The sequence below is a fragment of the Pithys albifrons genome, chromosome 3 (genome assembly GCF_047495875.1).
Source record: "Pithys albifrons albifrons isolate INPA30051 chromosome 3, PitAlb_v1, whole genome shotgun sequence".
NCBI classification, from domain to species: domain Eukaryota; kingdom Metazoa; phylum Chordata; class Aves; order Passeriformes; family Thamnophilidae; genus Pithys; species Pithys albifrons.
The window spans coordinates 12,897,361-12,924,697 of NC_092460.1; the positions used below are offsets into that span (position 1 = coordinate 12,897,361).

General features: G+C 39.6%; 1 protein-coding gene across 2 annotated transcripts in view; it reads right to left on the minus strand.

The window, feature by feature from the left end:
- LOC139669771 (sodium- and chloride-dependent GABA transporter 3) overlaps positions 1-27,337 on the minus strand; it is a 96,568-nt gene that overhangs the window by 58,444 nt on the left and 10,787 nt on the right. For both annotated transcript variants that reach the window (XM_071550485.1, XM_071550486.1), the window contains exon 6: positions 11,341-11,473. In XM_071550485.1, coding sequence (XP_071406586.1) covers positions 11,341-11,473 — 133 coding nt within the window. The remainder of the gene's footprint in view (positions 1-11,340; positions 11,474-27,337) is intronic.

The window sequence follows — 27,337 nt, forward strand, 5'->3', positions numbered from 1 at the left end:
TTATCACCACGGTGACAGCTGGTATTCACCATAAAGCATTTGCAATACTACTTGTGCAGTATGTATAATAAAAAAGTACACTAAATAGCCTTTACCACCTAAACTAACAAGTATCCTGTGGCTGCTACCCCTGTTTGATGCAGTTAGTCACACCTGGAATAAAGGTTTATTGCACTGCAGCTTCCCAAGAACCAGTCTCTAAACTCAGTCCCTAAATCACCTCAAGGTTGACTTGCAGGGCACTGCTTTGACAGTGTGATGCAGTTTCATTGTGGTTTTGAGCAGATTTGCAGTCTGAGAAGAAAAGGTAAAAGGAAAAGTGAGAGGAATCACATGATAAAAATATTAGGCTGGAAGACAGCGTGACTGAAGAGTATGTTACTGCCACTGATTTATTTTTCTTTTAGGCAAATGCTTTGATGTCTCTGCTCTGCCTTCATCCCAGCAGAGATCCCTGCCTGACTGCTGTGTGGATGCAAAGGTGAGCTTTTAGGGGAATAGAGGAATGTGTGTTCCTCCAAAACTTGGTACACCAAGATTCTGACCTCAGTAAGGCACTCCAGGACTAAGTGACACACAACAGAAACCACAAAAATCCTCACTGACCTGAACCACAGTGAGTTATCTCTGACAGCCATGAACACATTTTATAACCACAGGAAGGAACTCAGAGCATTTTTTATTACAGTTAATTAAGAGCAGTGTCTCACTACAACACAACTGTCCACTAGTTGTCTTGTACACATAGAAAGTGTCTACTTTCTATGACACAATCAAACTTATTTACACAGGATGTTTTGAGTTTTTTCTTCTTTTTTTTTAACCATACAAGTGTTTCATTTGCCCAGCAGCAGCAGTGAAGAGCAGGTGAATGGCAGCCAACTCACTCCTGGGGGTGTGTTTTAGTTACCAGCATAGCACCAGCAGCTGCCTGGAGCTGTCTTTGTTGCTCCTGTGGCAATTTATTTCATTAAGCTCTCCCATTCTTGAGAGGGAGTTTGGATTCACTCCACTTGAGCTGACACTGGGGTGGGATGCAGAATTAAAGTATGTAAAGCTCACAAGAACAGCCTTGTAAACAAAACTTGTACTACAAAGACATCTTCACATTGCAGATAAAGTAAAAAAATCTGGCCTGTACTGACTGCAGAAACCAGAGAGACCACCTTCCTACTGGCAGAAATTTAATATAATATAACCTTGGCTTGGAATGCCCTGGGGATGGATACCTAAAACTGCTTTGCAAACTGTAAACAACAAGTCAGCCTTGAAGCTACAAACATGAGCAGTAGCTGAGAACAAACTACCTGCTGAAAAACCATGACATTGAAGCATCATGAAGAGTCAGAGCTAGAAATGGACACCAAGGCTCATATTTCTGTATTACAGTTGAGGGATCAAGATTTCTTCAGCAAGAGCACACAAGGTAAAGAGCAAGTAATATTGTAAACACATGGACTAAGATTCAACCAAAGCAATAGCCTGTGTGCACATATACTGAGCCCAGGGCATGGGCAGCCCCCTGGTTTGGTGAAACAGCTTCATAAACCCGCAGCACTGGTAAATCACAGCTAGAAAAAGCATCATGCACCTGAAGGAATAATTAGCCCTGACACAGGAGCACCACCAGTGATCACAATAAAAAGAACAACTGATACTTTGGCTCCTGTTCTGCTTTCTGCTGTGTGGAATTGTTCACTGACTGCTGAGGTGGGGGCAAGAGAATTGGTAAGGAAGGGCAAATCAAACATCAGGAGGCTGTGTAGGTACAAATGACCAAAACTATCATATTTCTAAAATCTCTTCACTGGGTCAGTGCATTTGTTTTTTATAATGGGATAAGAATGCCTGGTAGCCTCAATGGAAAAAATAACCTGTATGTGTTACTTTTAGCCAATCAGTGCATTTACCCTATAGAGATCCCCCAATGTTAATCTGTGCCTTTTGCCTTCCCCTTTAACTTGCAGCAGATTGCACTGCATGACCATTGCAAGTATCACACTCTGCCCCCTTCCACTCCAGCCCCCTCATTTTCATACACACAGGCCAGGGGATTGCTCTGCCTCAAACCTCTCACACCTGTGTGTGCCCTGCACTGTCCTTCAGGGCACTGAAACACACTTTTGACTTGTTCAGCTGTGGGCCAGGGCTTAGATCCAGCCTAAGGATTCAAATAAAAGTGCATCTCTGCTGGGAAGGTGCAGCTGGGGAGAAATGGACTCATGAAAGCTTGGTTTTGGTTTAAGGTTACTATCTGATATTTTCCCCAGCTGTTAAAACCATAGAGAGACACAAGCTCTTTTTTTAAAAAATCCGAGGTGTCCTTAAATGCTCAGACCACAGGAGAGTGGAAAAAAATCTCTTGAAACCCTCCCAGAGAGGAGGCAGAGAGCAGGAACTCTGCATGCATCTCATGAGTGTTCTACTTTCCCTCTCTGAATACAGAGATCAGGCTTGGACAGAGTGCTAAAGCCTCTCCGTGAAGGGCTATTCTTTGCTGTTACTTCAGGCTAAAACAAAAGACACTTCAGGAGATACAATCGTTGCTGCCCAGTTCCTTTTCCTGGGCTCCTACAATGGGCCCTAGTTCTTTTTTTTTCCTTTCCTTCCACACATCTTTCTCTTATTTTTTGCTTCTGTCCTTTTACTCCTTCTTTCTGCCTCATTGAATCCATTAAGACCTTTATATAGCCTGCTATTGAGAAATAAATTTTCTTTGGGACTAGAGACTGAGTCTTAACTGCTGGCAAGCAAAGCTTAACTCCTGAGGGGAGGGCAGAGAAAATGATGGGTAAAAGGTATGAAAAGTCCATCTCTGAATTTGGGGTCTTTGACCAAGGTATCTTTGGGTACTTTGCAGTGACTTGCCAGTCATCAGCTCAAGGAAAAGGAACAACCTGATTCTAGCAGCTTTCTCACTTCTTTCATGCATTACTCTTGATACACTGAATTATCTTTCTGCTCATATTTTTAAAGAGATAAATATATTCTCTTCAATTCTTTTCCTTGGTTTAGCTCCATATGCCAGTCCTGGCTTGGCACAATTGTAAATTAGAAGGCACTCTGACATTGAGAGAGAGGCACTGCTATGAAGGAGTTGTAAAACTGGGTCCTTTCTCAGTTAATACAAAATTAGTCAGAGTCAGAAATATAAGCACTATTCAGGTCTGCCAATAGTGTGAAGGATTATTTTAAAGACACTAAAGTTGTATTCAAACTGAGTGCACTGCAGTTTGCCCCAGAACCGGAACAAAAAACTAAGGTTTGGAAAGAAAGAAGGAAATCTTCAAATCTTGAAGTTCTGAGAACTGTATAAATCATTCCCTAAATAAAAAGAAATATAAGCTGGGGGTATGTGAAAATAATTTACCATTAGTGTGCCTGGATAAAGAATTTGGGGGCTGTACAGTGGAACACCCATAAACCATCTTACCCTCTCCTGCCCTACAAGTGCAGGTGGAGGAGGGAGCAGGACCACAAAAACAAAGCTAAAGGAGAAAGATGGAGTGTTCCAACAGTCAGAGGTGACACCACTCTCAGCCAGCCAGAGCCTGACAGCTTTTATTTTGCATTTTAAATTATTCATGTGAATTCTGGGAATTTTTCTCAACAGAAAAAAAAATAAAATGGAACCAAGAGTTAAATACAATTGCAGCCTTATTTTTTCTTTCCTAGTAATATATAGGAGTTTGATTTGTTGGAATCAACTTTCAACAGCTCAGGTGCTTATTTTATGTTGAATTATTCAGGTCTATCAACACTACAACCTGGGACAGGAGGCCTCCAGAAGCACTAAACAGTGAAAAACCCCAGGGCTCTACACCTTGAGTCACACCTTGCTAAAATGTGGATGTGAAATAAGTATATATTAGCACATATTGATGGCCATCTCATTTATTCACTGTAAATGGTACAGTGACTGTTTCCTGCCCGCCACACCCACAGGTTAACAATAATGCCAAGACTCCATAGCAAACTCTTTTTCTCTTACTATTCATGGGTCTATGTCAAGACATCTCAGCCAAACAGGATGTATCACAGAATCACAGACCATTCTGAGTTGGAAGGGACCCACAAGGATCATCAAATCCAACTCTTATGTCAATGGTACCTTCCTGATTTCTGTTATCTCTGGGGTTTTAATACATATTATTAATACAGACTTCCAAAAAATTTTTTGACACTGAAGTGTCCCTTCACTGCATTCAGCTCAGCAAATCTACCTGATCAGTGGAGGTAATGAGATGAGGAACAGTGCAGACTGCAAAGGACAACAGCCATGCAGTCACAGCATTCATTCTATAGTTTCACAGAATCACTAAGGTTGGCAAGGATCACCAAGATGAGTCCAACCATTAACCAGCACTCCTGTGGTCACCACTACACCCTGTGCTCAAGTGCCACATCCTTTTGAACACTTCCAGGGATGGTGATTCCACCACCTCCCTGCCCATTCTGTTCCAATGCTTAACCACCCTTTTGGAGAAGAATTTTTTCCTAATATTTAACCTAAACCTCCCCTGGCACAACTTGAGGCCATTTCCTCTCATCCTGTCCCTTGTTCCCTGGCAACAGAGCCTGACCCCCACCTGGCTCCATCCTCCTGTCAGGGAGTTGTAGAGGGCAGAAGGTCCTCTTGAGCCTCCTTTACTCCAGTCTGAACAACTCCAGCTCCCCACAAAGTATATCTTAAACCCCTCATACTGATCACAGCTTTAAATGCACCTTAGCAGCTTTTACAAGACTCTTGTCTGAGTTTTGCATGTAGAGGTAAAACAGAATACTCAAACAAGGAGAAATCTGGGAGCCCAAAGAGAATTCAACCAAGTTTGCCAAACATCACACTTAGAATGAGACAGAGTCCCATCAGAACCCTGTGGAGAATGTTGAAGGTTAAGGCAATAGGCACACACAGAGGAAAAGCGAAAAAATCAACAGCATAAGAGTTAAAGAAGAAATGATGCCATCACTTACACATATTCAACCCAACACAGTGTTTATCTGTGGTAGGTAAAGCAGTGCTGCTGCTCCTTTGAGAAAAGAAAGTTCTCTGCTTGCCTTTTCCGCTGGCGTCATGGTAGAAAGTGAAATACTTGAATGAATAATGGAAGTGACAAGTGAAATGTCAGAGCACTTCATTCTTTTCTGTCTCTATACAACAACTACATCACCCAGAAAGCTCACAAGGTCATTTCTGATAGTTTCCAGTGATGAACTGCAAACTGAACAGTACCCTTCTTAGATGCAAGGGATAACATGAGGCTATTCAATGATAAATTAGGAGAAAAGCCATAAATGTTTCATGAGGAGATACTGTGCAATCATTAATCTATTATTTTAGCATTTGACTTGCAGGAATGTTTAATCAAGGACCTTAGACAACTCGTGTTTATGGAGAGAGAGTAGCTGTACCAGTGCTCTTTCTCATGCAGCACTGGAGGAGATGTGAGTACAGAGGAACCTTTCAGCAGTGCCCTCGGGGCCGTGGGTAAGAGAAGCTGCAGAGTGAAAAGGGAGAGCAAATGACAGGCAGAACCCTATTACTGTCAGAAGCTTCATGAGACAGTGTGTAAGACATTTTCAAGGTTGCTTATGATCTAAAAATAATCAAGATCTGTCTTAGAGCAACATCCTCAGCTTTTTACAGGGTCCTTTTAGCTCCAGGTCTACAACATTCCTGATCTCACCTTTCAGTAGCACCCTCTGTATTTTAATCAGCTTTTCCCCCTGTGGTAGTTTTAAAGTTCATCAAGTGGAGAAACAGCATAAAGTTAACACACTCTAATGTCAAAATGAAGTTGAACTTCAGGGAACTGAACACCACAAACAGGAAAGGATCAAAAAGATTCAGAGGTCAGAATCAGATAGAACAATATCCAGTGATTAGTGAAGTCTGTCTCTGTGGTACATAGATTAGTTCCAGAAAAATGTGTAGAATTAATTCCCATGACATTTTTCCCTCTTTCAGATGATCCTGCACAATGTGAGGATTTCTCATCACATATTGGCCAGCAACTAGTGGGCGAGTACAAAACAATGTGGAAGAACTACTTGGGATTAGCCCTGGCAAAGGATTATCTTTATGTTACTAATGAGAACTCATTCAAAAAGACCCCCAAATTATATGACTATTAGTCCTAGTGGTCATACAAGCAGTGTGATGTTCTAACACTAAATAAAATCCTGACAGTACCAAGTTCTTTTAACACTTCAAATCAGAAAATATTGATTGGATGTTGAGGCATAAAATGACAAAACCTGATGTACAGTTTTACAACAGCCATTAATATGCTGCAGGTGGGGTAAGATGTTCTAAGATCCACAACTTGAAACTGATAGCAAGACCCAGGGTTACTTTTTAACACTTTTGATTGAGCCCTTCCTCATCTACAGAGCAGGCAGAAGCACTGCTCCTTCACACAGCACACAGCTCAGGTACAGCATGCTTGGAGAGGATAAAGACAGGAGCAATTCTGATCAGTTGTCCCATGTCTGTGTGACACACAGTGCTGATTAGCTGTCATTCCCACTCAGAAATAGGTCAGTGATGCTGTCTAGGAAACAAAAAACTGGATTTGGGGGTTTTTTTTGAATCTATTAATTCAGCTTATTAAGAGAGAAGTATTTTCCAGTCAGTTTGTGGGCATTAATAAGTGGAGATACTCAAACCTGTGCTCTGTTGAACACAGATGGTACAAAAATGGGGTTTGATCTGGAGTGGATAACAGAAATATGACAAGGTATTTAAAAAAAAGGATAATTCAGTCACAAAATTAAATATTGGGATGAACCTACAGGTAAGGAAGATTAATGACTCATACCATGAGGGAAATTAAGCATTGGAACAGGTGGCCCCAAGACAGGAGAAATCTCTGTCCTTGGAGGTTTTTAAGATGCAGCCAGTCAAGCACTAAGACAACTGACCCAAGGGCAGTGTGGAACCTTCTCTAACCAAGAGGCTGGACAGGAGACATTCCAAGGTCCCTCACAACATGTACAATGTAGTGATTCTATAAATCCAAGTCCCTGACAGAGTTTCAAACCAGGAATATCAGCACAAGACATGGATGTGTCAATGCATCCAAAACGTAACCAAGGTGCTTGAGCAGGAAAGGAATGCACTGATGAACAAGACTGACTTCTAATGCCTTTCTGTAATTGGGAATCCAGCAGATTCCTCAGGTCAAAAGGAACTGGGCAGAAGTTGATGTAAGTGAAGTGTGACTATGAGCTCAGTGGAATGATCACTGTCTGAAAAAACTCTCATACTCTCATGAAAATAGGAAGAAAAAAGAAAATATTCACATTACTTCCTCTAGCAAGCAATTTAGGAAAGATACATTGCCAGCTTCTGGTGTCCCTCTCTCACAGTTTAAAGCACAAGGACATTTAGTGAAATTAATAAATTAATAGTCCAGAACTGGTTCCCTTGTACCTGAAGATTTTATTAATGTTGTATATCAGCAGGACTCAACAACTATGTAGGTATGTACATTCCAGAAATACTCAGAATTGGCAGAACTAGGAATCAAAAATATTTTGGAAAAATAAGATACTGAATCAAGCCCTAAGATTACAGACTGGAATGATAATTTAAACATTTAGCAAATTAACTTCCTTCAGCCTTCTGCATAGTTCTTACCTCACTTTTGGAAGCATTTGATTCCAGCTACTGGAAACCCTTCTCCATAAGATGGACATCACAGAGTAACAACCTTGGCAGGTTGCAATGAACACCTCACATTATGACAACTTTACATTGTCCTGGTTTTTTTCCCACTTTGAGTTTGTCACTCAAAGACCTTGCATTTTGTGTTTATGCAACATTTAAATGTGAAAGTCAGCATGCAAATAACTGCAGATCTGAGACTGAGTAATTAAGGACAAGAACCTGTGAAAAGGCATTTCCCTGAAAGCTGCCAGAACCACCTGATCTTATTCTGATGTTCCACATCTGTTGGAAAGGAAAGCTGAAAAGCTTTGTGAGAAAGTGCTGAATTTCAAGGACAGTAATGGAAAAGTTTGGAACACCTTGTTAAGAGTGTCACAAATGCTTCATTGAGAGTTAGACCTTGTTACATTAAATACATTAAATATCTTAAACTATTAAATATTCATGGTCTGAAGACAGGAGTTTTGTGATAGTGCTGGTTGGAAAATGATGGGTTTATTCTGTGAAACCTTTTAAGGCTTGGGTTTTTTTCCACCATGTGTTAGGATGCAGAGTGAAAAAAGGAAAAAGACTAAATCAACCTCATGAATATCTCAGAGAGCACCACTGTGTGGAGATGAAGCCTCTCCCTCACCTTCTTCATTTCCCCTCTGTTTGCCCTGGCCTCTTTCTCCCTATTCTGCCCCACAGACACCCTCCTTTGAAAATGTTTCCAAAGGTGATAAAACTGTGAGAAGTTCCATGTTTTTAATAAATTTGTTGTTTCGTTGAAATGATTCAATCCAATTAAAGTATCTCACAAATTTAACAGGCCTGTCTAAACCCACTTTTACGATAAAAAAATCCAGGAGTCAATTTTGAATGTTTCCTGGAAATGAGCATGTAATGAATACAATTTAAGGGGAAGGCTTATGACTGGATGAGCCTAAATATGAATTTTAGAAATACCAGTATATCAGAAATGGAAACTGCAGCTCAAAAATCTGCTCCATCAGCTCTATTTCAGAGCATTTAATTCCTTTGTAGCATTCACAACCTGACTGCCATCTCTGCATAGCTGCTCTGGGAAGGCAGTGACATGGCACACATCTCCAGTGACTTTGGCTTTAATAAGTGGCAAATACAAGAAGATTAAAATTCTAAACAGTAAACTTATGTCCAGGGTAAAAAAAAAAAGGTATCACTGGAAACATTGCAGTGTCACACATTTATGCAGAAAAAAGTTTTCTCTGCTAATTCCAGGAATGGAACTGGAAAAAGGAATGATCAATCCTGGCTATGAAAGCTCCTTATTGCATATTTCTTGAGCAGCAACGGACCCTCTGCACAGGCAGAGTGGGGAATAGCACAGGGTCTCCTCAAGAATGTGGGAATCTGCCACTGATTCCTCAGGATCTTGGGAACAGAACTGCTGCTCATGTCAAACTGATTCAAAGAGTGCAATTATATGATGACTCTACCTCTTACAGAACCCTGATCTAAATCTCTCAAGGTTTTGATCTGTAAAGCTGAACACTGAATATTAATTCCATTTTCTCTGCACTTCTCTTGCAAAACTATGGGCTTTTTTCTGCTTATCATCCCATTTCAAGCAGGCAAGATACATCCCTTTCTCAAGCTGTTGCTCCTAACCTCACCAGCCGAGGCTCTCCCCAAAGGCTCCTGCTGTGAGTGAGGGCAGCTCTGCCCAGCCTCGCGTGCCTCACGCATGTACAGTCACACAATAAGCTTCTCCCACACCCCTGGGCCAGATTATACCATGGTAGAATAGATCTCCATCTTCAGAATTCTTCCTGATGGGAAAAAAAATATCAGCCTCGCTGAGTTTCACGTGCTCACTGCCAGCTCCAGCTCCAGCTCCTCAGACAGTCCAGAGCATGTCTGTCCCTCACTGGAGCGCACACGTCAAAGACATGTGGACATTTATCTTGTCATTCTGTTAGATCCCTTTTGCTTCTCTATATTTCTCTCTTTAGGATCTTCCCCCCTCTCTCCTCTGAACTATTCATGGATCCCTAGACAGTCTTTCTCAGCACTTTTCCTGCAGTGATTTGATAAAAGTAGGGCTGCAGAAATCTGTGTGTGCAAATGCTTTGCTGGAAAATGCAGTACCAGGTTGAGTGACACAGTTGGCAAATACAGACAGAATTCAGCAAGTAGTTACAGCCAAATTTTGATAGTGTGAAAGATGTGTGTGGTTGACAAAACTGCAAAGTTTCACTCTGACATTTCCTGCATTTAAAAAACCACTATATTTCAAGCAGTTGATTTATAAACGTAGGCCACCAAAACAGAAACAAGCAAGAAATCCAACCACACTTCCAAACTCATACACAATTGCAAATTAAATGCACAAAGTGCTGCAATCCAAGCTTTTTCCGTGTATCCTTCAGATCCCACATGAGAATTGGTGCTTTTTTTAGGTCCTCCCTCCAGAACTGCATCTCTTTTGGTCTGTGCAGTTGATTATTCATAGATTCTACTCAGAGCTGTGTCTGATACTGCTCCAGGGGCAGCCTATCCATCACCCCATGGCTTGCTTGGGCTGTGAACCAGTGTCTCTCTGCTGGGGGTCCAGTACTGAAGGGCATCTACTCAAAAAGTACTAAATACTTCTCTTTTTCTCCATAACATGTCCATCTTTATCTGTCTTTGAGCGACTTCCTTATTTCTGCTTTTGATATTCTGTTGGCATTTGTATTCCTAAATTCTCTCTGCTTGTGTGCATTGAAACTCTCGGTGACTCCTAAGTATGACTTAAGAGCTTTAATTCCTATCAGTTTAGGGGAAAATCCAAGTTTTACACATCCTGCACAGAAATCAACACAGCCCAGCACTGATTTCAGGCCTTGAGAACTGGCCAGGAATGTCACTTGCTAAATTAAAACCAAAAGAAAAGCAATAACGAAACCAAGACAAACACAACAACGCTAAGTATACAAGTGATTCTTAATTACAATGAGTTTTACAATTGATACACCCCCAAGTGCAGTTTGAGAAGGAACAAGGGCCAATACCCAAACCCCCTCCCCAAGTTTTAGGTCTGTTTGCTCCAGCCTTATCACCAAGCACGTTCTGTTCTCTTTACTAGGACATGGTTATCGCTCAGTTCTCTGTACTGTAGCCTAGAGGTGAATTAATCAGGTAATGGAAGACATTTGAATAGAGCAAAATGGTAGCTAGCCAAGATTTTTTTTCTACTAGTTTTGGCTGGGTCACCTATGAAAGGAAGCAAGTTGGGTCGAGGAGAGGAAGACTAATTGAGACCCTTCTTTTGGGGATGAAGAACAGAAAGATCCCTTCCCAAAATTGATGCCAGAAGAAAACACCACCCCAGCTCCGCCCAGACCCCGCCTGTAATCAATATGTAATGAGATGTTGTAATCAATTATGTTCAAATGTATAAATTAGCCTACTTTGACACCTGTCAGGTGAGCAAGCCTCTGTAGCATTTTGCTGCCTTGCTTCCTGTGCAGAAATAAATACCTGCTGCTAATGGATGCAAAAACTTTCTCTTAGGAGTTATTTTCGCGGTGTTTTCGCTTATCAGTTCCTCACAGCAACACATGTGGAATTCCACTGTTCTGATTTAAATACATGTTCCTGATTTAAATACATGTTCCAAGCCAGGTTTGGAGAACGCTGTCACTTCCAGAGTTCCAGCTTACCTTGCCAGTGGACTTGGTTCCCTTCCAGATGCAGAAGTAGCAGATGGTCCAGGCAGCGAGCAGGCACAGGGCGAGCTCCCAGCGCAGGTTGCCCATGTGCTCGATGCCATCCGAGATGGCCAACACCCTCCGTCTGTGCAGGGAAACAAGGGGAGGAGAGGTGGTGACACTGCAGGAAAACAGCACTGGGAGAGAACAGAGTTGATTTCCAACAAGGACTCCTGGGGACTGACTACTGAAAATGCACCACGTCAAGGTAGAAAGGAAGACAGAAGGAAAAAAACAGAATATTTTGATTTTGTAGGTGGTTACGAAGGGAAAAAAGTTTAACTTTTTCATGTCAGCAACAAAATACAAAACATTTTAAACCAGCTTTTTCAGAAAGTCAAAGAAAAAGTTGTTTTAAATTATTGCCAACATATATAAACCTAAAATAAAACACTTCATTAATAAATGTCTCTTTTTCCAATTTTACTGGTTTTCCAGAAAAAAAACCCTTTATTTTTACCTTTTAACATTTACTTTCATTAATTACCTTTTGCAACTGAAACTATAATATATAATTATAAAATATTCCATATAACATATATATTAATATATATGTCATAATATATATTATACATTACAATATATATTAATATATATGTTATAATGTATTATATATAATAGATAATATATGGATATATCATACATCTATAAACATACTACATATATTATATAGATCATGTATATAATTATATCTATATATAGACAATATATTATTTATATATTATATATTTATATATTACATATATTTATATATTATATACATTTTTATATTGTATATTATAAATAATATAATATATAATTATATAATCTATGTTATATTATAATCTATATTATTTATCTAATTATCTATATATCTAATATATCTAAATATCATTATATTGATAATACAGAATTATATATTATATAATATACAATATATTATATGCTAGATTACATAATATATATTATATATGCTACATATTATATATGTCATATATAATTACATTATCTATATAATTATATATAATTACATATATCATATATTTATATAGATAATATATAATTATATAACATTACCTGATTTTGCATATACATAATATTATACAATATTTATTTTCTAAACTGTCAAAGATCATGATATTTTCCAGATATTTTCTTCAGGAAGTGCCAACTCTAAAACGTTAATATTCTAAGAGCAAACTCTTATTTTGTGAGAAGTGCTTAGCAAAACTCTACTACATCTATTATTTGAAAAACAGCCAGTCACCTCTGCAAACATAAGTCCTTGTGTTTTATGAACACCCCTCAGAGGTCACTGTATGGGGACAAAGTATTTACTACCTTAGGAAAGAAGGGAAAGAGAGAGGGTGAAGAGGCTGTTTGGGGAGGGAGGGTTTAGAGAACACGGGAACAGGAAAATCAAGCGAATTAACTTCTCCTTTGCAGAAATTTGGAGTAGCATTTCATCTGAGAGAAGGATTTTCTTACATAAGAATGATGCTCTACTCTGGAGATGCACAATCCTTTTATGTCTTTTTATTTTTACTTTAAATAAACATTCACATTTTTAAAAAAAGAAGTAAATTATTTATGAGCCTGTAAATAAAACATGGGTAGTCTTGGTTGTATGGATGAAAAGGTTATAAGCAAGAGCAAAAATTTACCCCTATAACACTCAATATTTCATGAATTCTTCTGAGATTTTTCAATTACTCTTAAGACTGAAAGAAACTCCGGAGATAATTAAAAGATTCGGGGGGGGGGGGGGGGGGTGTCAGGTATCTCAATATTCCAGAGCAATAAAAATAAAATTTAACTGGTGGGTGACATTGATATGGATTTAAATTCCACACACTCAGAGATTTGGAAATACCTGGACATTCTTAAACAACTTAAAGCAGCAGATGCACATGGATATATACACGTTTACATAAAAGTTTTCAACACTCAACCTCACCTAAATTATTCTAAGCAACATTTTCTCTGAACTCTCTGTTACGAGTGCCTTGGCCTGGCACTGCTCTCCCTCCCACACAGTGGGTGAAAACAAATTAACTTTATTATAGTTTAAAACCCTATAATAAATCCCTGTATTACATATATATAAGTAACGTGTGCACAGGAATACAGATAATGCAGTTAAAATAAATTAAAATATATTGAGGAAAAAGGTTGAGTATTAAGTTTAAAAATGTCCACCTTAAGTTACCCACATGAAGTGATTCTTCCTTTTGTATTTGACTCAGTTATTGTCCAAGGCAACCAATTCAGGGATAGAAAGTATGACCACATAATGCCAGGCCATGCCAGAAATAAAGGCTGGGGCTAAAAGTTTGTTGCCAGCTGTGGAAGGGTAGAATTTAACAGATTAAAGAAAAAGCACAAATAAAATCCCAAACTCTAAAGCCCGAGGTTTGTCTCCTTATTTTACAATGAATGTAGATGTAGAAGATCTTCCCAGTTAAAATAAATAAAATAAAATGTAAAAAAAAAAAAAGGCAGGGGTTGAACTCAAATTTTTTACACTAGAAAGTGTGATCTGCTTAAATGTAAAATTACTGTCACCTCATCCACATTTCCTCCTCATCCAGTAAGTAGCTTTATTCTTCAAAGCTCCTGCCACCAGGTAACTGGGGAGAGAAGTGATATGGCAGGGAACAGCCTCAGCCAGCCAAGACCTGCAAAGAACCTAAAGTACTGTCACCAAAATGCAGGCAAAGTGAAGAGAGGCAGCTTTTAATTAAAGATATATTTTAATCAAGAGGAAGCACAGATTTTGTATCTGCTCTCTAGAATAGAAAATAATATTATTTAGCCATAATCATACAGAAAGGCTGATGAAATAGATACTTGAAAACTGAAGTTCTTCTAAGCTGTTTGATAAATTATATAATGTGCAATTTTACTTAGGATGAAGCCCATTCTCTTTTAAAATTCCCATTAGAAAGCAAAAGAAGTCCTGGAACTCTTAGATCACCTTTAATAGGGTGTTACTTGACAGAGAACTTAGACAAGAAGTGGTATATGATAAATTGATACTATGATAAAGTAATAATATAATATGATAAGGAAAAGGGTTCAGGCAATAAAAGGGCAGGGAGTGTGTGCTGACAACAGGCTGTGTGTAACCACAATGAAAGTCATGTCAAGAACTGTCCCACACAGACACCTGATAACAAAGCAAAGAACTACTATTTACAGAAACTTATTCTGAAACTCATAAAAGAAGCAAGGCACCCTAGAGAATTTTAATTCTTGCTTTGCTGAAAAAATTTCTAATTCTCATTTCAAACTCACATGCTACCTTTTGAATAATGTTTTTTAAGATGAAAAGGAGGCAACTGAGTAAAAATTGCAAAATGGAACCCTTTTTCATTTAGCTTTATTTTCAAACAGTTCAACCAGCCTGGATCCTCTGCCCAAGGCTCTGTCATGTCATGGAGGTGTGAACTTCATGAAAAAAAACCAGCTACAGGACAACCCTCCAGCAACAGAGCTTGGAGAATGAGCTCAGACTTGCACCATGTTCTATGTCCAGCTGTCAAAGTAATCCGGTGCAGCAGCCAGTCCCTTCACTTCCCATACTTTTCTTTCCTCACTGTATAAAAAATCCTTCATAAATAAGTGTTATTACTCCTCTCTCAGGATTAAAATGTTTCACACACAGAAAGACATCTTTGCCTTAAGAATACAATTCTCAGTGAAGGCTTGAAACAAGGATTTTTAAAAGCCAAGAGTTCCTTGGAGCTCCCTGCAGAAAGGCAATGCTCAGTGTTTTCTGAATGCTTTGGGAAAAGCCTCAAACATCAGACACCTACCTTACCCATCCAGAAATCTTGGCCTGATACTTTACTAAAGAGTGTCATAGAAAGTAAATGGCAAATTAATAGGCTCAACACAATTATCCCTGCTGCTCTGTTAAAAAAAAAAAAAGACACGTGGTGCCAACCACCTTGAACTGTTAGCACCATAATGAGTGTTTAATTCCACTGAAGTGCTGTCAATTGTTTTGTATTTTCTTTGTTCAAGAAGAACAAAGGGTTGGTGTTTCCCTTCGAAAGAAAGCAGCAACAAGTCCAGAACTTACAATTAAACTATAACATGCAATGTATGCAAAGAATAGATGCAGGGAGAAGAAAGCCTTGCCCAGAGTCCAGCAGGGACTCCCTCTGAGGGCACAGCACAGCCCTTGGAGTGCTAGACCCAAAATCTCCTGGGAAACCTCTGAGACGGCACCAGTGGGTGCTGCTTTGGAGAAGGGGAGGGATTCAGAAGAGGAAATCCTTCTCACAAAGCCTCAGTTAAGCCTGACAGTAGAGAACTCTCATATCTGCCCCTATTCTTTTATTATTCAGCTTCAATAAAACAAAACAGGGGAGCATTTTAAAAATTCTCCCCTGCATCCAAGAAGTGAGGTTGGTGTATTCCAGGGTCAGATCACAGCTTTCTGCTCCTCAGCAGTGCAGCTTCTATCCAAAAGCTGCCATGACCTTACATAAAATCAACAAAAATGAAAAGTGTAGCTTCCTGCAGGTCTTCCTCCTCTTTTCCTACCCTGCAAGTCCCCCACATTACCTTATTCTCCTTAACTCTGAATGCACAGAATGAACAGGAGCAGTAAAATCAGCACTGAACGCTCTCCTCTGTTTTGAATGCTCTCCTCTCTGTTTTCAAATAGCAAGCATTTGAATAATGGAAGCCTACAGTGAGTTCATTAGTTCAGTTGGTTTGCATCACTCTTGGGTGAAAAGAAATAACTCTGCCCTTATACATATCGAGACTTACTAAAGTTGAGTATCTTTATGTCAAACACCCATAATTAAATGAGAAATATCTTAACAGGCATTTCATTGAAATGTCTTGAAACTTTATCACTAGAATTCACTATTGTCACTTCTTTAAAGAAATAAATAATTATAAAATCCCAATATTCTTTTACAGATAAAAGTCTGAGAGCACTCTAACTGTCAGTACAGCTGTAGGTAACCATTGGAATTATTACAGAACAGATCACTGGTTAGCACAAGCCATTCTAAGCAGAGTTTGCTGGCACCAACACGAGACTATGTAAAACTTCACTGTGAGAAAGGTTTGTCTTACACTGAAGCCATAACTAATTACTTTTGGATCTTCTTGAAAAGAGAAATTGATGAAAGTTCTAAAATATTTATTGTACCCACTTTGTTTGTTTTGTTATTGTCGTTGTTTGAGGGGGGTGTTGTTTTGTTGTTTCAGAATTTGCAGCAGTTCAGCTCCTTGAACCATCCAATAGCCTGGGAAAGGAGCCAGGGGCTGGTGGCATTTGAACATCCTGAGCAGAATATTGCAGCAAACAAGTTCCACTGCTGTTAGGGTGGGTTTGGAATGCAAAGGTTAACTCAAACCAGAGCAAGGTTTGTAATTCAGTAGTAGCAAAGTATAAATGCTACACAGGATATTTTGCCTGTAAGTAGAATATTAAACCCAGGCCAGAAAAGCTTTGCAATGTATCTCACACCCAAAGACATTCTGCTTGGAGGTTTCTCTGCCTCTAGTCACACACAATTCAATTGACTAAATGTTATTGAAGAGAGATTTTTCTCTTCTTTCTATACATAATACAGAAGAAAGGGGATAAAAGTTAGAGGAGTCTAATGAAAAAAAGGTAAGTTTAAGTGGAATAATAAGACACTTTTCTGAAGGGTGGCTGTCAGACATGCTGAGGTTTGGTTAGATTGAACAAAATCCTGGCACTATTACTACAGCATAGATTTATTCTGCTTATAGTACCAAATATTGGAAGTCTTGTTTAACTTGAATCTAAATATAAATGTGGATTAAAAAAAAATAAAAATGGACAGAGCCATAAAAATATTTCAGCATCCTTTAAGTACACATAAAATAACACAATTAGTAAGAAATTAGACAACATCCAAAGATCTTTAGCTACCTACATGCCAGGAACACACTGTTGCTAAGGGTTACCTCTCTTCTCAACTAACAACATTGAACATGTATCCCCAGCAAAATTTACAAAGATAAAAAAATCCCACTAGGAAATTATTTCACCAGGTATTATATACTTACTGAAAATGGTTTTAATTTGTTTGAGAATGTACTGAAACCACCTTTCAGTTTAGTAGCCCAGTACATTTGAGAGGAAGAAGGGGTCCTCTGTTGCTGGGACTGCTGAGGAGGGGCAGATCAGGAGATAAGTGCTACTTCTGAATACTCCTAGCTGAAAAGCAACCATATTTGAAAGCAAACCTTCTGAAAGCTCATCACACTGTATTATTGGCTGAGAGAACACTGCGCTTTCCTGAGAAAGACTGTCTTTATTCAAGTGTTTCACCGTGAGGAGCTGTACCAGGCTCTATAATAAAAAGAGGATTATCAGCTGCCAACATATTGTGGAAAGGAATGTACTGAGGTACTACTTGCATTATTTCATGATTTGGAAAGCTAAAGAACTGATTCAATCTGTTTGAGGAAGGTCCTTTCATGTTCCCTCTCTGATTTGGAGCAGTTTCCAAGACACTTTTCTTTATAAAACTCCCAAACAAACACCACCCAAATAGCCTCTTGAGGTCACTTCTCCATCTGTACCTGTCCAGCCAGGAACTCAGGTGGCAACGTCTCCTTTTCCTCAGGGCCAGCCTCTGTCCTCAGCACTCGGTGAGAGTCCTGAAGACTCCTCCTCTGCTCAGGCCTGCGCTCCCTCCCCTCTCCCGATCCCAAGCAGCTTTAAGGGATCCCTTAGGCAGTGAAATCACTCCTTTCATTCCATTACACCACTGAACTCTGCTCAACAACACAGAAGGTTTCCCATCCTGAAATACCTTCCATTAAGTTGCAACATTTCCCCGCAACTGTCTAATCTGTGCTAACTGTTGTCGGATTTGGGAGAGGCTGATCCATGTACTCTGCGTTGGTGAGGCCACACCTTGAGTGTTGTGTTCAGTTCTGGGCCCCTCAGTTCAGGCAAGAGATTGAGGAGCTGGAGCGGGGCCAGAGAAGAGCAACGAGGCTGGAGAAGGGACTGGAGCACAAGTGCTATGGGGAGAGGCTGAGGGAGCTGGGCGTGTTTAGCCTGGAGAAGAGGAGGCTCAGAGGTGACCTCAGCACTGTCTGGAACTGCCTGAAGGGAAGTTCTGGCCAGGTGGGGGTTGGTCTCTTCTCCCAGGCACTCAGCAATAGGACAAGGGGGCACGATGAGCTCAAGCTCTGCCAGGGGAAAATTTAGGCTGCATATCAGGAAAAATTCTTTGCAGAGAGAGTGCTCAGGCATTGGAATGGGGTGCCCAGAGAGGGGGTGGATTCCCCATCCCTGAAGGTTTTTAAACTGAGCTTGGCTGTGGCACTGAGTGCCATGATCTGGTAAAGGGACTGGAGTTGGACCAAGGGCTGGACTTGATCTCAGAGGTCTTTTCCAACCCAATCGATTCCACGATTCTGTGATTCTGTGTATCCACACCACATAATTCAGAGGTGACAAGGAAACAGCTTAAAAGGAACACACACTTATGAGAGAACTAAACTGACTACACAAGGTGCTAAAGATTTGAGATAATGTTCTCCACTTTGAGATTTTTTTATATGATAACTTTCAATAATGACACTCAGATGTGAGACTTGAACAAGCTGAATGCTAAATATAAAACTCTATGAAACAAAAAAGCTAGAGGTTTACTTTCTAAACTTCTCAGAACTTATTACTAAATGTACACATATTGTATACTAGATAAAGGAAAAAGAAAAATTATCCTTCCATAAAATGACCCTGAATAGTCTTGTTAGTTCTCTAATCACCATATTGTATTTCTTACTTGTACTGTTTTCTAGGATTTTTCTTCTCTGGTGTGATTCATTATATTTTGACACACAGAACTTAAAAAATGGTACAATATTATCTTAGACAACAGGTATAGAACATTCTATGCAATAGCAATAACAAAGCTGTGAAATATTTTTCAAGTTTTACACATAAATCAAGCGTGTCTTCTATACATTATAGGATTGCATACTAAAAGATAGCTGTCAAATTAAAGAGACTTCCTGAGCTTCACTGTGTGAGCAAAAATTAACAGTGTGAAGGAAATTCTTGTTAGAAGAGCACCCACCTGATGGGCAAAAATGTGTAGGAAACCTCTCCCTTTTATAGGAAGAGAACATACATTTGAGCAGGGATAACCTTTGTAATTGTAAACCCCAGAGTATATTAGAATCATGGAATGTTTTGGATTGCAAGGGACCTTAAAGATCCTCTGCCATGGGCAGGGACACCTTCCACCGGTCCAGGTTTCTCCAAGCCCTTTCCAGCCTGGCCTTGGACACTTCCAGGGCTGGAGCAGCCACAGCTGCTCTGGTCGACCTGTGCCAGGGCCTGCCCACCCTCACAGGGAAGGATTTCTTCCTAATATCTAATACTCTAAACCTCCTCTCTGTCAGTTTGAAGGCATTCCCCTTGCCCTGTCACCCCAGGCCCTTGGAAATAGTCTCTCTGCATCTTTCCTGTGGGCTCCCTCCAGGGACTGGTGGGCTGCAATCAGGTCACAATCCCAGTTCCTGAGCCTTTGGTCCCAGCAGAGCTGCTCCAGCCCTCGGAGCACCTTGGTGGCCTCCTCCGGACTTCCTCCAACAGGTCCATCCATGCCTTTCCAGTGCTGGGGACCCCAGAGCTGTGCACCACTCCTGTACCACAGGTAACATGCACCATACCACCCAAACAAATGCCAAACTTCAGCCAGATGTGACTCAGGCTGCACATCAAATCAGTGCTGATGTTACTGCATCCAAATTATACAACCTGGGATTAGCAGGGGGGAAGGAGAAAAGCTTTCAGAGGACCCACCGCACGACTGGGTGGGTGCCTAAACCCTGCTGTGGCTTCCTCACCTGAGTAGCTCAGTTAGGGGACAGTGACATGGGCAAGAATGTCATACTGACAGTGTTAATACCATTTAAAGGACATATATCCCTCTGAGAAAGAGAATGCCTTGAAAAGAAATTATTCTTTTCAGAATTCCTCCCAGCCTCAATATGTAGGAATAATTAGTCCAGTACTTAGAAAACTAAAAATGGGCTGGTTGTGGCAGGTTTTTTCCCAGTGCAGTAGTGTGGTAATCACTGAAATACCTCCAGAACAAGCATGGATACAACTGTTAAGTCAAACAAACACAACTCCCAGTGAATTTATAGCAGGTTTAGTCACTAAAAGCATATGAAATAACAGAGTATGGGAGCCAAACTCCCACTGCAGGTCAACATGAGCTGACACTTTGACTTTTCTGAGTTATGTATCCAGAACTGACAAGAGATACAGACCCTGTGCACTGTACAAACCTCTCATTTTAAGGTTTCATGTAAACTCTAAAACAGGAAACACAACATCCATCAGTTTCCCAAAGTGCTACAAATTATCCTTAACAGATATTGCTGCATACCTGCTGGTGCGCTCCAGCCATCAGCTTCCAATGATTACAAAGGTGTATTTGAGCTTTTAGAAGATACTCTATAGGTCACAGATTGAGAGAAATTTGCTGGAGATTCTTTAAAGTGTAAGAATTCCTTTCTGGAAATTCACTTCATTCCATACTTGGCTTTTTTTTCCTCAAAGCAGCAACCTGACAACTCCCAATGGTCACATTAGCAAGAATTCCTCAGCTGGAGCTGCCCAGCTCTAAAATATTTACCTCTTACAACATATTTAGTGTCACCTACAGAGAACAGAGTGAATAATTCCTAACTGAACCACTTTTGCTGCTATCCAGCCTAGTTCCTTCCTCTTCAATACCTGGTGGGGTTGAATGTTGTTCCATTCATTATCCATTTTTATGCACCTTAAATTAAAAAGTAAAATTAAACTCTGCACTACAGACTTTTCTCTAAAATTTCTCATGCTGCTTGCAATTAACAACTTGTATTTCTTGTATCAATCCTTGTCTCATTAAAGACAGCACTTAAATTATCTGAATGTAACATGGCACTACTTAGCAGCTACTGTGTATATACATATATTGCTTTTCCCATTTTTATATGTAAGTGTGTGTTTGTGTATATCTATATCTACAGTGAGACAGAGAGTGGTGGTTAAACACAGAACACTTCACTTCTGTAACCATTCCTGACCTATTTTCCTTCAACCCCTTCCACTGAAGTCATGGCAACTTCTTAACAAAGTCTGAGTGTTTAGTCCTGTCAAAGTTTTGTACTGTTTCACTCACCTCTGCTCTATAATTTCTTGGTAATATCACAATATCTCTAATGACTTCTTTACTCTTTTTGGAATTTTCCCTCTACTCATCTCTGCAGGAGCCACCCAGTGACAAAAATCCCCCTTTCCCATTCACCTGGAGTGGCATAAGTGAGTTCAGCTCACAGCACCAGCTGCAAACTGAAAGCACCCAGAAAAAGTGCAAGTCAAGCTGACAGCTCTCAAAGTTAGTGTTGAGCCTTTTACATGGTCTGTGGAGCTGTTCCCAGTCATTCACTATTAATTAAATGTTAATTTTGAGAACTACAGACCACAAAATACTGGCGACTCTTGCATGATCTTGTCAAACACAAGTCCTTCATAGTGAGCTCTTGGCCACAAACTCATCTTAAAAATGATGGTAAGCTCTTATCTCTTCAGAACAGATCAACATAAAACCCCTATCTGAGTGGCAGAAAAATTTAAAAAAAAAATGGAAAAAATCACTCTGCCAACATATTTCTCACACTCACTGGCCCTTTACTAAACCTTAGTTAGAAAAAAAACCCAAAAACCAGAAAAACCACACACACCAAAAAAAAAAAAAAACAACAACAAAAAACCCAAACCCAAACTTAAGACATGAAGAGGAACAAGGGCACAAAGCAGTAAAGAAAAACTCACAGGTCAAAAGAGAAAAAAGAAAACTGCACACAAACAGGAGTTATTTTGGGAAGTCCCAAATCCTTGGTCCACATTTACAGCTCTTGGGTCTTCCTAAAATACAGTAAACTACAGTATGATTCTTAATTAAATTCAGGCAAATTCTACTGGCTTGATTTTTCCTTTATGAACTCAACCAAATAGTTAAGAGTTCAAATAATTAAATAGTTGCTGAAGGGAATTTGGAAAGATAATCAGTGATTTCCCTTTCCACACAGAGGACAACTCTGCCTGTTTCCAGGCCTGCACTGATGGATATTCTGTAGCCTTTAGCAGAATTCCAGAGCAATATTTAATGAGTCTTCCTCAGGAAGTCCTCCTGACACAGCAAAGTAATTCTCTGTCAGATAAGAATATAGTGGAAAATAGGGAAAAAATTACCAAAAAACAGGTTCTGGTTTTTTTCTTTTGTTTATCCAGCCCATGCCCACTACAATTTTTTGCACACAAGAAAATCTCTCCTTTAATTTCATTTAAAAACCTAAGCAACCACCCTTTCTGTCAATGCCCTGAATTTACAAAGCCATACTTGGGAAATACCTTTAACAGGCATCTAAACCTTTTTTTCTTGTGATGACACTTTTTCAAGAGCCAAAAATACATAGAGGTTTGCCCAATTGTATAGAACTTTGTGCTTGACACAGTACCCATGCTGAGATAGCCAAGAAGATGAATGTGACTGCTCTTCAACACTGTTTTCAGTTCCTTGGGTGTCTAAAATCTTATGTACCAAGGTCCTTCAGATCCTCGGTTTCAAAATGGGAAGCAAATCCACTGGATACATTCTTGGACAGTTGAAAATAACAGTATTATTTCCAGAGCCATGTGCATATCTAAAACATTCCAGAGGTACTGAAAAATATGTTACATGCAATTATTTTGCACATCTACTCTTGCAAATTCAATTCCCAAGGAAAACTGGTGAAGAAAATAGTTATTGTGGTGGGAAGCTCTGAAATACATAAATGTAACTTCTCAGCTTGTTGTGTGCAAGACCTCTCTGCTTTAGGAGAGTTACTGAAGGTACTAATTGGTTTCAGGCAGCAAATGCCACCAATTGTATCATGCTTTTAGTTTGCTAGATTTAAAGTTTCTTTAGATACTTGTAGGAGGCTGAACATAATAACTCACCAAGAAGGGGATGAGCTTGCTTTTGTAATTGCACAAAATCAGACACAACTGAAAGGAGACCTTACGTGAATAACAAAATATAATAACAAAAAACCCACCACAAAATCCAAAAAACAAACACGCAAAAAAAAAAAAGGCAAATGAAAAACCCCAAACACAACAGGTCAATAACTCCTGAGAAACAATTAAACAGCTGGCAAAGCAGAAGAGGCATGTCTGGTTAGTTTGGCATGTGATGCCATGGACTGATTTGGCCAAGCCTGGCATGGCACAATTAAGTTTTTGCTAATTTAGACCTTTGACATTTTCCATTTTAGCCCTGCAAGTGAACTATTCTTCCCTCACTGAGTTCTTCCCTTATAAGAGCAAAAAGTGTATATATAGAGATACACACCTTTAAACACACTTCCCTATGTCAACAACAATAATGAAAATGCCCTTACTGTCATTAATTCTTTTTAATAGATTTACCATTCCGCAGCAAAACTGAGTATCTAAGCCAGCAGTTACTAAAGCTCAGTTTTTTAAGAACTTCACTCAGTTCCCTGTGTATGTTTTCCAACAATTACTAGATAATTTTATTGCTAGAACTTTTACAAGTGTATAGCTAAGTGATATTTCGAATAGCTCAGTATGATCTTTACTACAAAAATGTATTTGCTATTTTTTGCCAACATTCCATGCCAACACTTCCCCGTATTTCAACATAAGAACCAGCCAAATGCTACAAATTCCCAAAATACATTTTAAGTTGTAGGTAGTGAAATATTTCAGACAGCATTCATAAAAAATTAACAGCATCATTCTAAATAACTAGGCAAGTAACAGATTAAATTTGTTCATGGCACCTTCACAGTCAAAGAAAGGTTTATTACTACCTTAAGTACCTAAAACTGCTGAAGAGGACTTGGTAACATTTTAGAGTTACTTTTCCAAAACATGAATTTGTCTCCTAACATCAAGTTTTTCTTATTTAAAACTTGCCATTATAAATTCCTATCTCCAGATACAAGTGTATTTATTCAAAATCCTACTGTTTAAACAAAAGTTTTTTGTGATGATTAGTTTCAAAAAAGGGTACTGGCAATTCTTGGCTGCATCCAAAACACAGGCATAAGAAAAAATATTTATTGTGGTAACCTCACAGCCTTACAGTTAAATTAAAAAGAAATTAACACATTGCCAACAGGCTTCATCAGGAGGTGGATAAAACCTTCCTGGATTGCTCCATCCAAATACTACAATGCTGCAGATTTCCTAAATTTGCAGAATATTGGGAAGAAAGAAAAACATCTGGAGCTCTGGGAGTTGGGAGACTGAATAAACTGGAGTGAGTCTGCCTGGACCAGGAGCCCTGCACTCTGCAGACACACCTAGGAGAGCAGAAGAAACAAGGAGCAGAATGGAGAGAGTGTGGGATTAGCTGGCCGAGGAATTGAGGGAGCTAACAAAATGTTTAGGGAGTCAAGACTGGAGACCACAGGCAAGGTTGGGGAGCAGCCAACTGGCTGCATAAAATGACCAGGACCAGGTGGCTGAAGGGGGGAAACAATTATACCTGATTTAGAGACAAGTCAGAAGACAATGTGAACTGCCCAAGAAAAGAGATTAAACTGAACTGCCCAAAAGCAGTGGGAGGCATAATGGGAATGGCAGGACTGGGTGTAATCACAAGGAAGGATGGATAACTGGATAGTCAAGGTGGAAATGCCATGCAGGCATCAGCAGGGATCAGGGATTAGCTGAGGAATTAAATCCACACTGAGATAGCTCAGCCATGCCCCAGCAGCATGCTGGCAATTGGGTCCCTCAGAAGAAACCTTTTGAAGGACTAAGATTAGAAACATGGGGAATGAGGAGATGGTTTCCATAAACTGAGAGAAGAGGCCAGGCCAGAAAACACTCAAAGAGTTCACTCACCCTGCTGGATCCCACCTTTCCAGCTCCCTTTGGCCCAAATGCTCCAAGAAGAACTCCTGAGCTATCAAACCTCCTGCTGTTCTGCAGGAAGCTCATTCTCCTGGTAGAACTGTGTATAAGCAAATATTTATTGCCACAAAACCTGAACTGAATGGTCTAACTATTAACATGTCAAGTACCAGAATAGTTTTCCCTCAAGCCTCCTTATTCTCAGGTAACCCCTTCAATCTGAACCATCTCAATTAGTGCTGTGGCAGTGAGAGAATAATCCTGTCCCCTTCCAGCCATGACAACCACCTGAGGAACCAGATGTTACCACTCCAGTCCATACTCCATGATTATTTAACCTTTATACAAAGCTCAGTGAGCTCAAGAGAAGATGATGAAATTTCCAACCTGTACAGAACACATTCAAAAAGTGAAATATGTATTCAATTTCTTGACAAAAAAATACAAAAAGGAGAGCCTTCTAAATAGCCATTAGAGAAAAGGTAACAAAAGCTACTGCTTTTATAAAAAAAAAATCCTTAAGCATTCATTCAAGTGCACAAAAAATATTTTGTTTGGAAAGAAATACCAATTTCTTGTTTCAAACATGGTGTCTTCAATTAAGTAACTCTATATTAACACTTGGACAAAGCTGTTTTACACCTGTTTTCTTGCTTCTTTGTTGGAATAAAAATTGTTCAACCTTAATGTTAAGCTGTATGAAAAAATGCCTTGGACTTCCCATAGTTAGCACTTTTACTCTCACTGAAGCTCAGATCCCCTTCTGTAAAATGGGAATAATTTGATCTTATTGAGATTTTATGAGGATGAATCAACATAAAAATAGTCAAGAAAACCATGATTGTCAACCCACAGACACCATAAGCACCTGAAGAAGCCTTGATTAAATTAATAACTTGGTTCATTTGCTTATGTTTTATATTCTCATTACTAGTAGGTTCCTGCTCTGCTGACAAAGAGAACTAAATACTGAATACCTGCAGTGTTTGCTCCCTATCCATCCTATAACAAGATCAAAGCAGATCTGTTGACAAAATATCAGGCAGTTCTTCAACTCAAGAGGATCATATTCATAAAATATGTGAAATTTAAATTGCACCACCTCACTTCTATCATTTCCTAATACCCAAATACTTGACTTTGTGACTTCTAAGGTCATCTTTTGTCCATAGTAAAATTGTTATGCACAATATTCAATACAAAAAAAAAAAAAAAAAGAAAAAACCATAGAAGTTCATCTTCCTGGTTTAGGGTTCATCCCTCAATATAGAAGAAATCCACTTTGCCTTTTGTCACCTATGCCATTTATTTCTTTCAGCTGCACTCAGGAAAAGTCAGTGATCTTGAGGCAAAACCAGACGAAGAGCTCACGTGACTCCAAACAAAAAGCAATTTTCACATGGCCTCTTATGAACTGAGCAGAAACAACCAAGTCTGGCACAACTCAATGTCCTACAAGACCTGCACAAAGGGGCTGGTTCTGAGGGGTGCTGAAGGTCTCTGGGGACTGAGCACTGCAAGATCAGGCTCAACTTGCTAATGACTTCTCATAGTGTGGTGGGGATTAACCACAATGTGACTCCTGCACTCATTTGCAGCCTGAATGAAACAGGAAAAACCTCTCTTTGACTTTGCAAGGAAAGAGTTTGTGCCTTTTCCTTTTTGCTGAGAACAGCCCTTTTTCTTTTTTGAGACAAAAACCAGTGTTTTTTCTCACTGGGCTTTACTTGGAAACGCTAAGGATGTGTCACCCCCTCCAAAGAGTGACAGGCCAACAACTAGACCTTCTTTAACAGAGGACTAAGTTGTTGTTATACAGCCAATAAAAAACTATTGAGGTGGAATCAACCACAAAGCCATGGGTGCTCTTTCTGTCCAGCTCCTTTCCCAGGCACTGGAAACCTCAAATTCCTGCCCATGGTGACAGACTGAAGGAGCTGTCAAAGAGCACACAGAGATGGTTGGTGCTCCCCACACCTGCCAGACAATTTCTTCTGCTAGGAAAGCAGAAAAAAC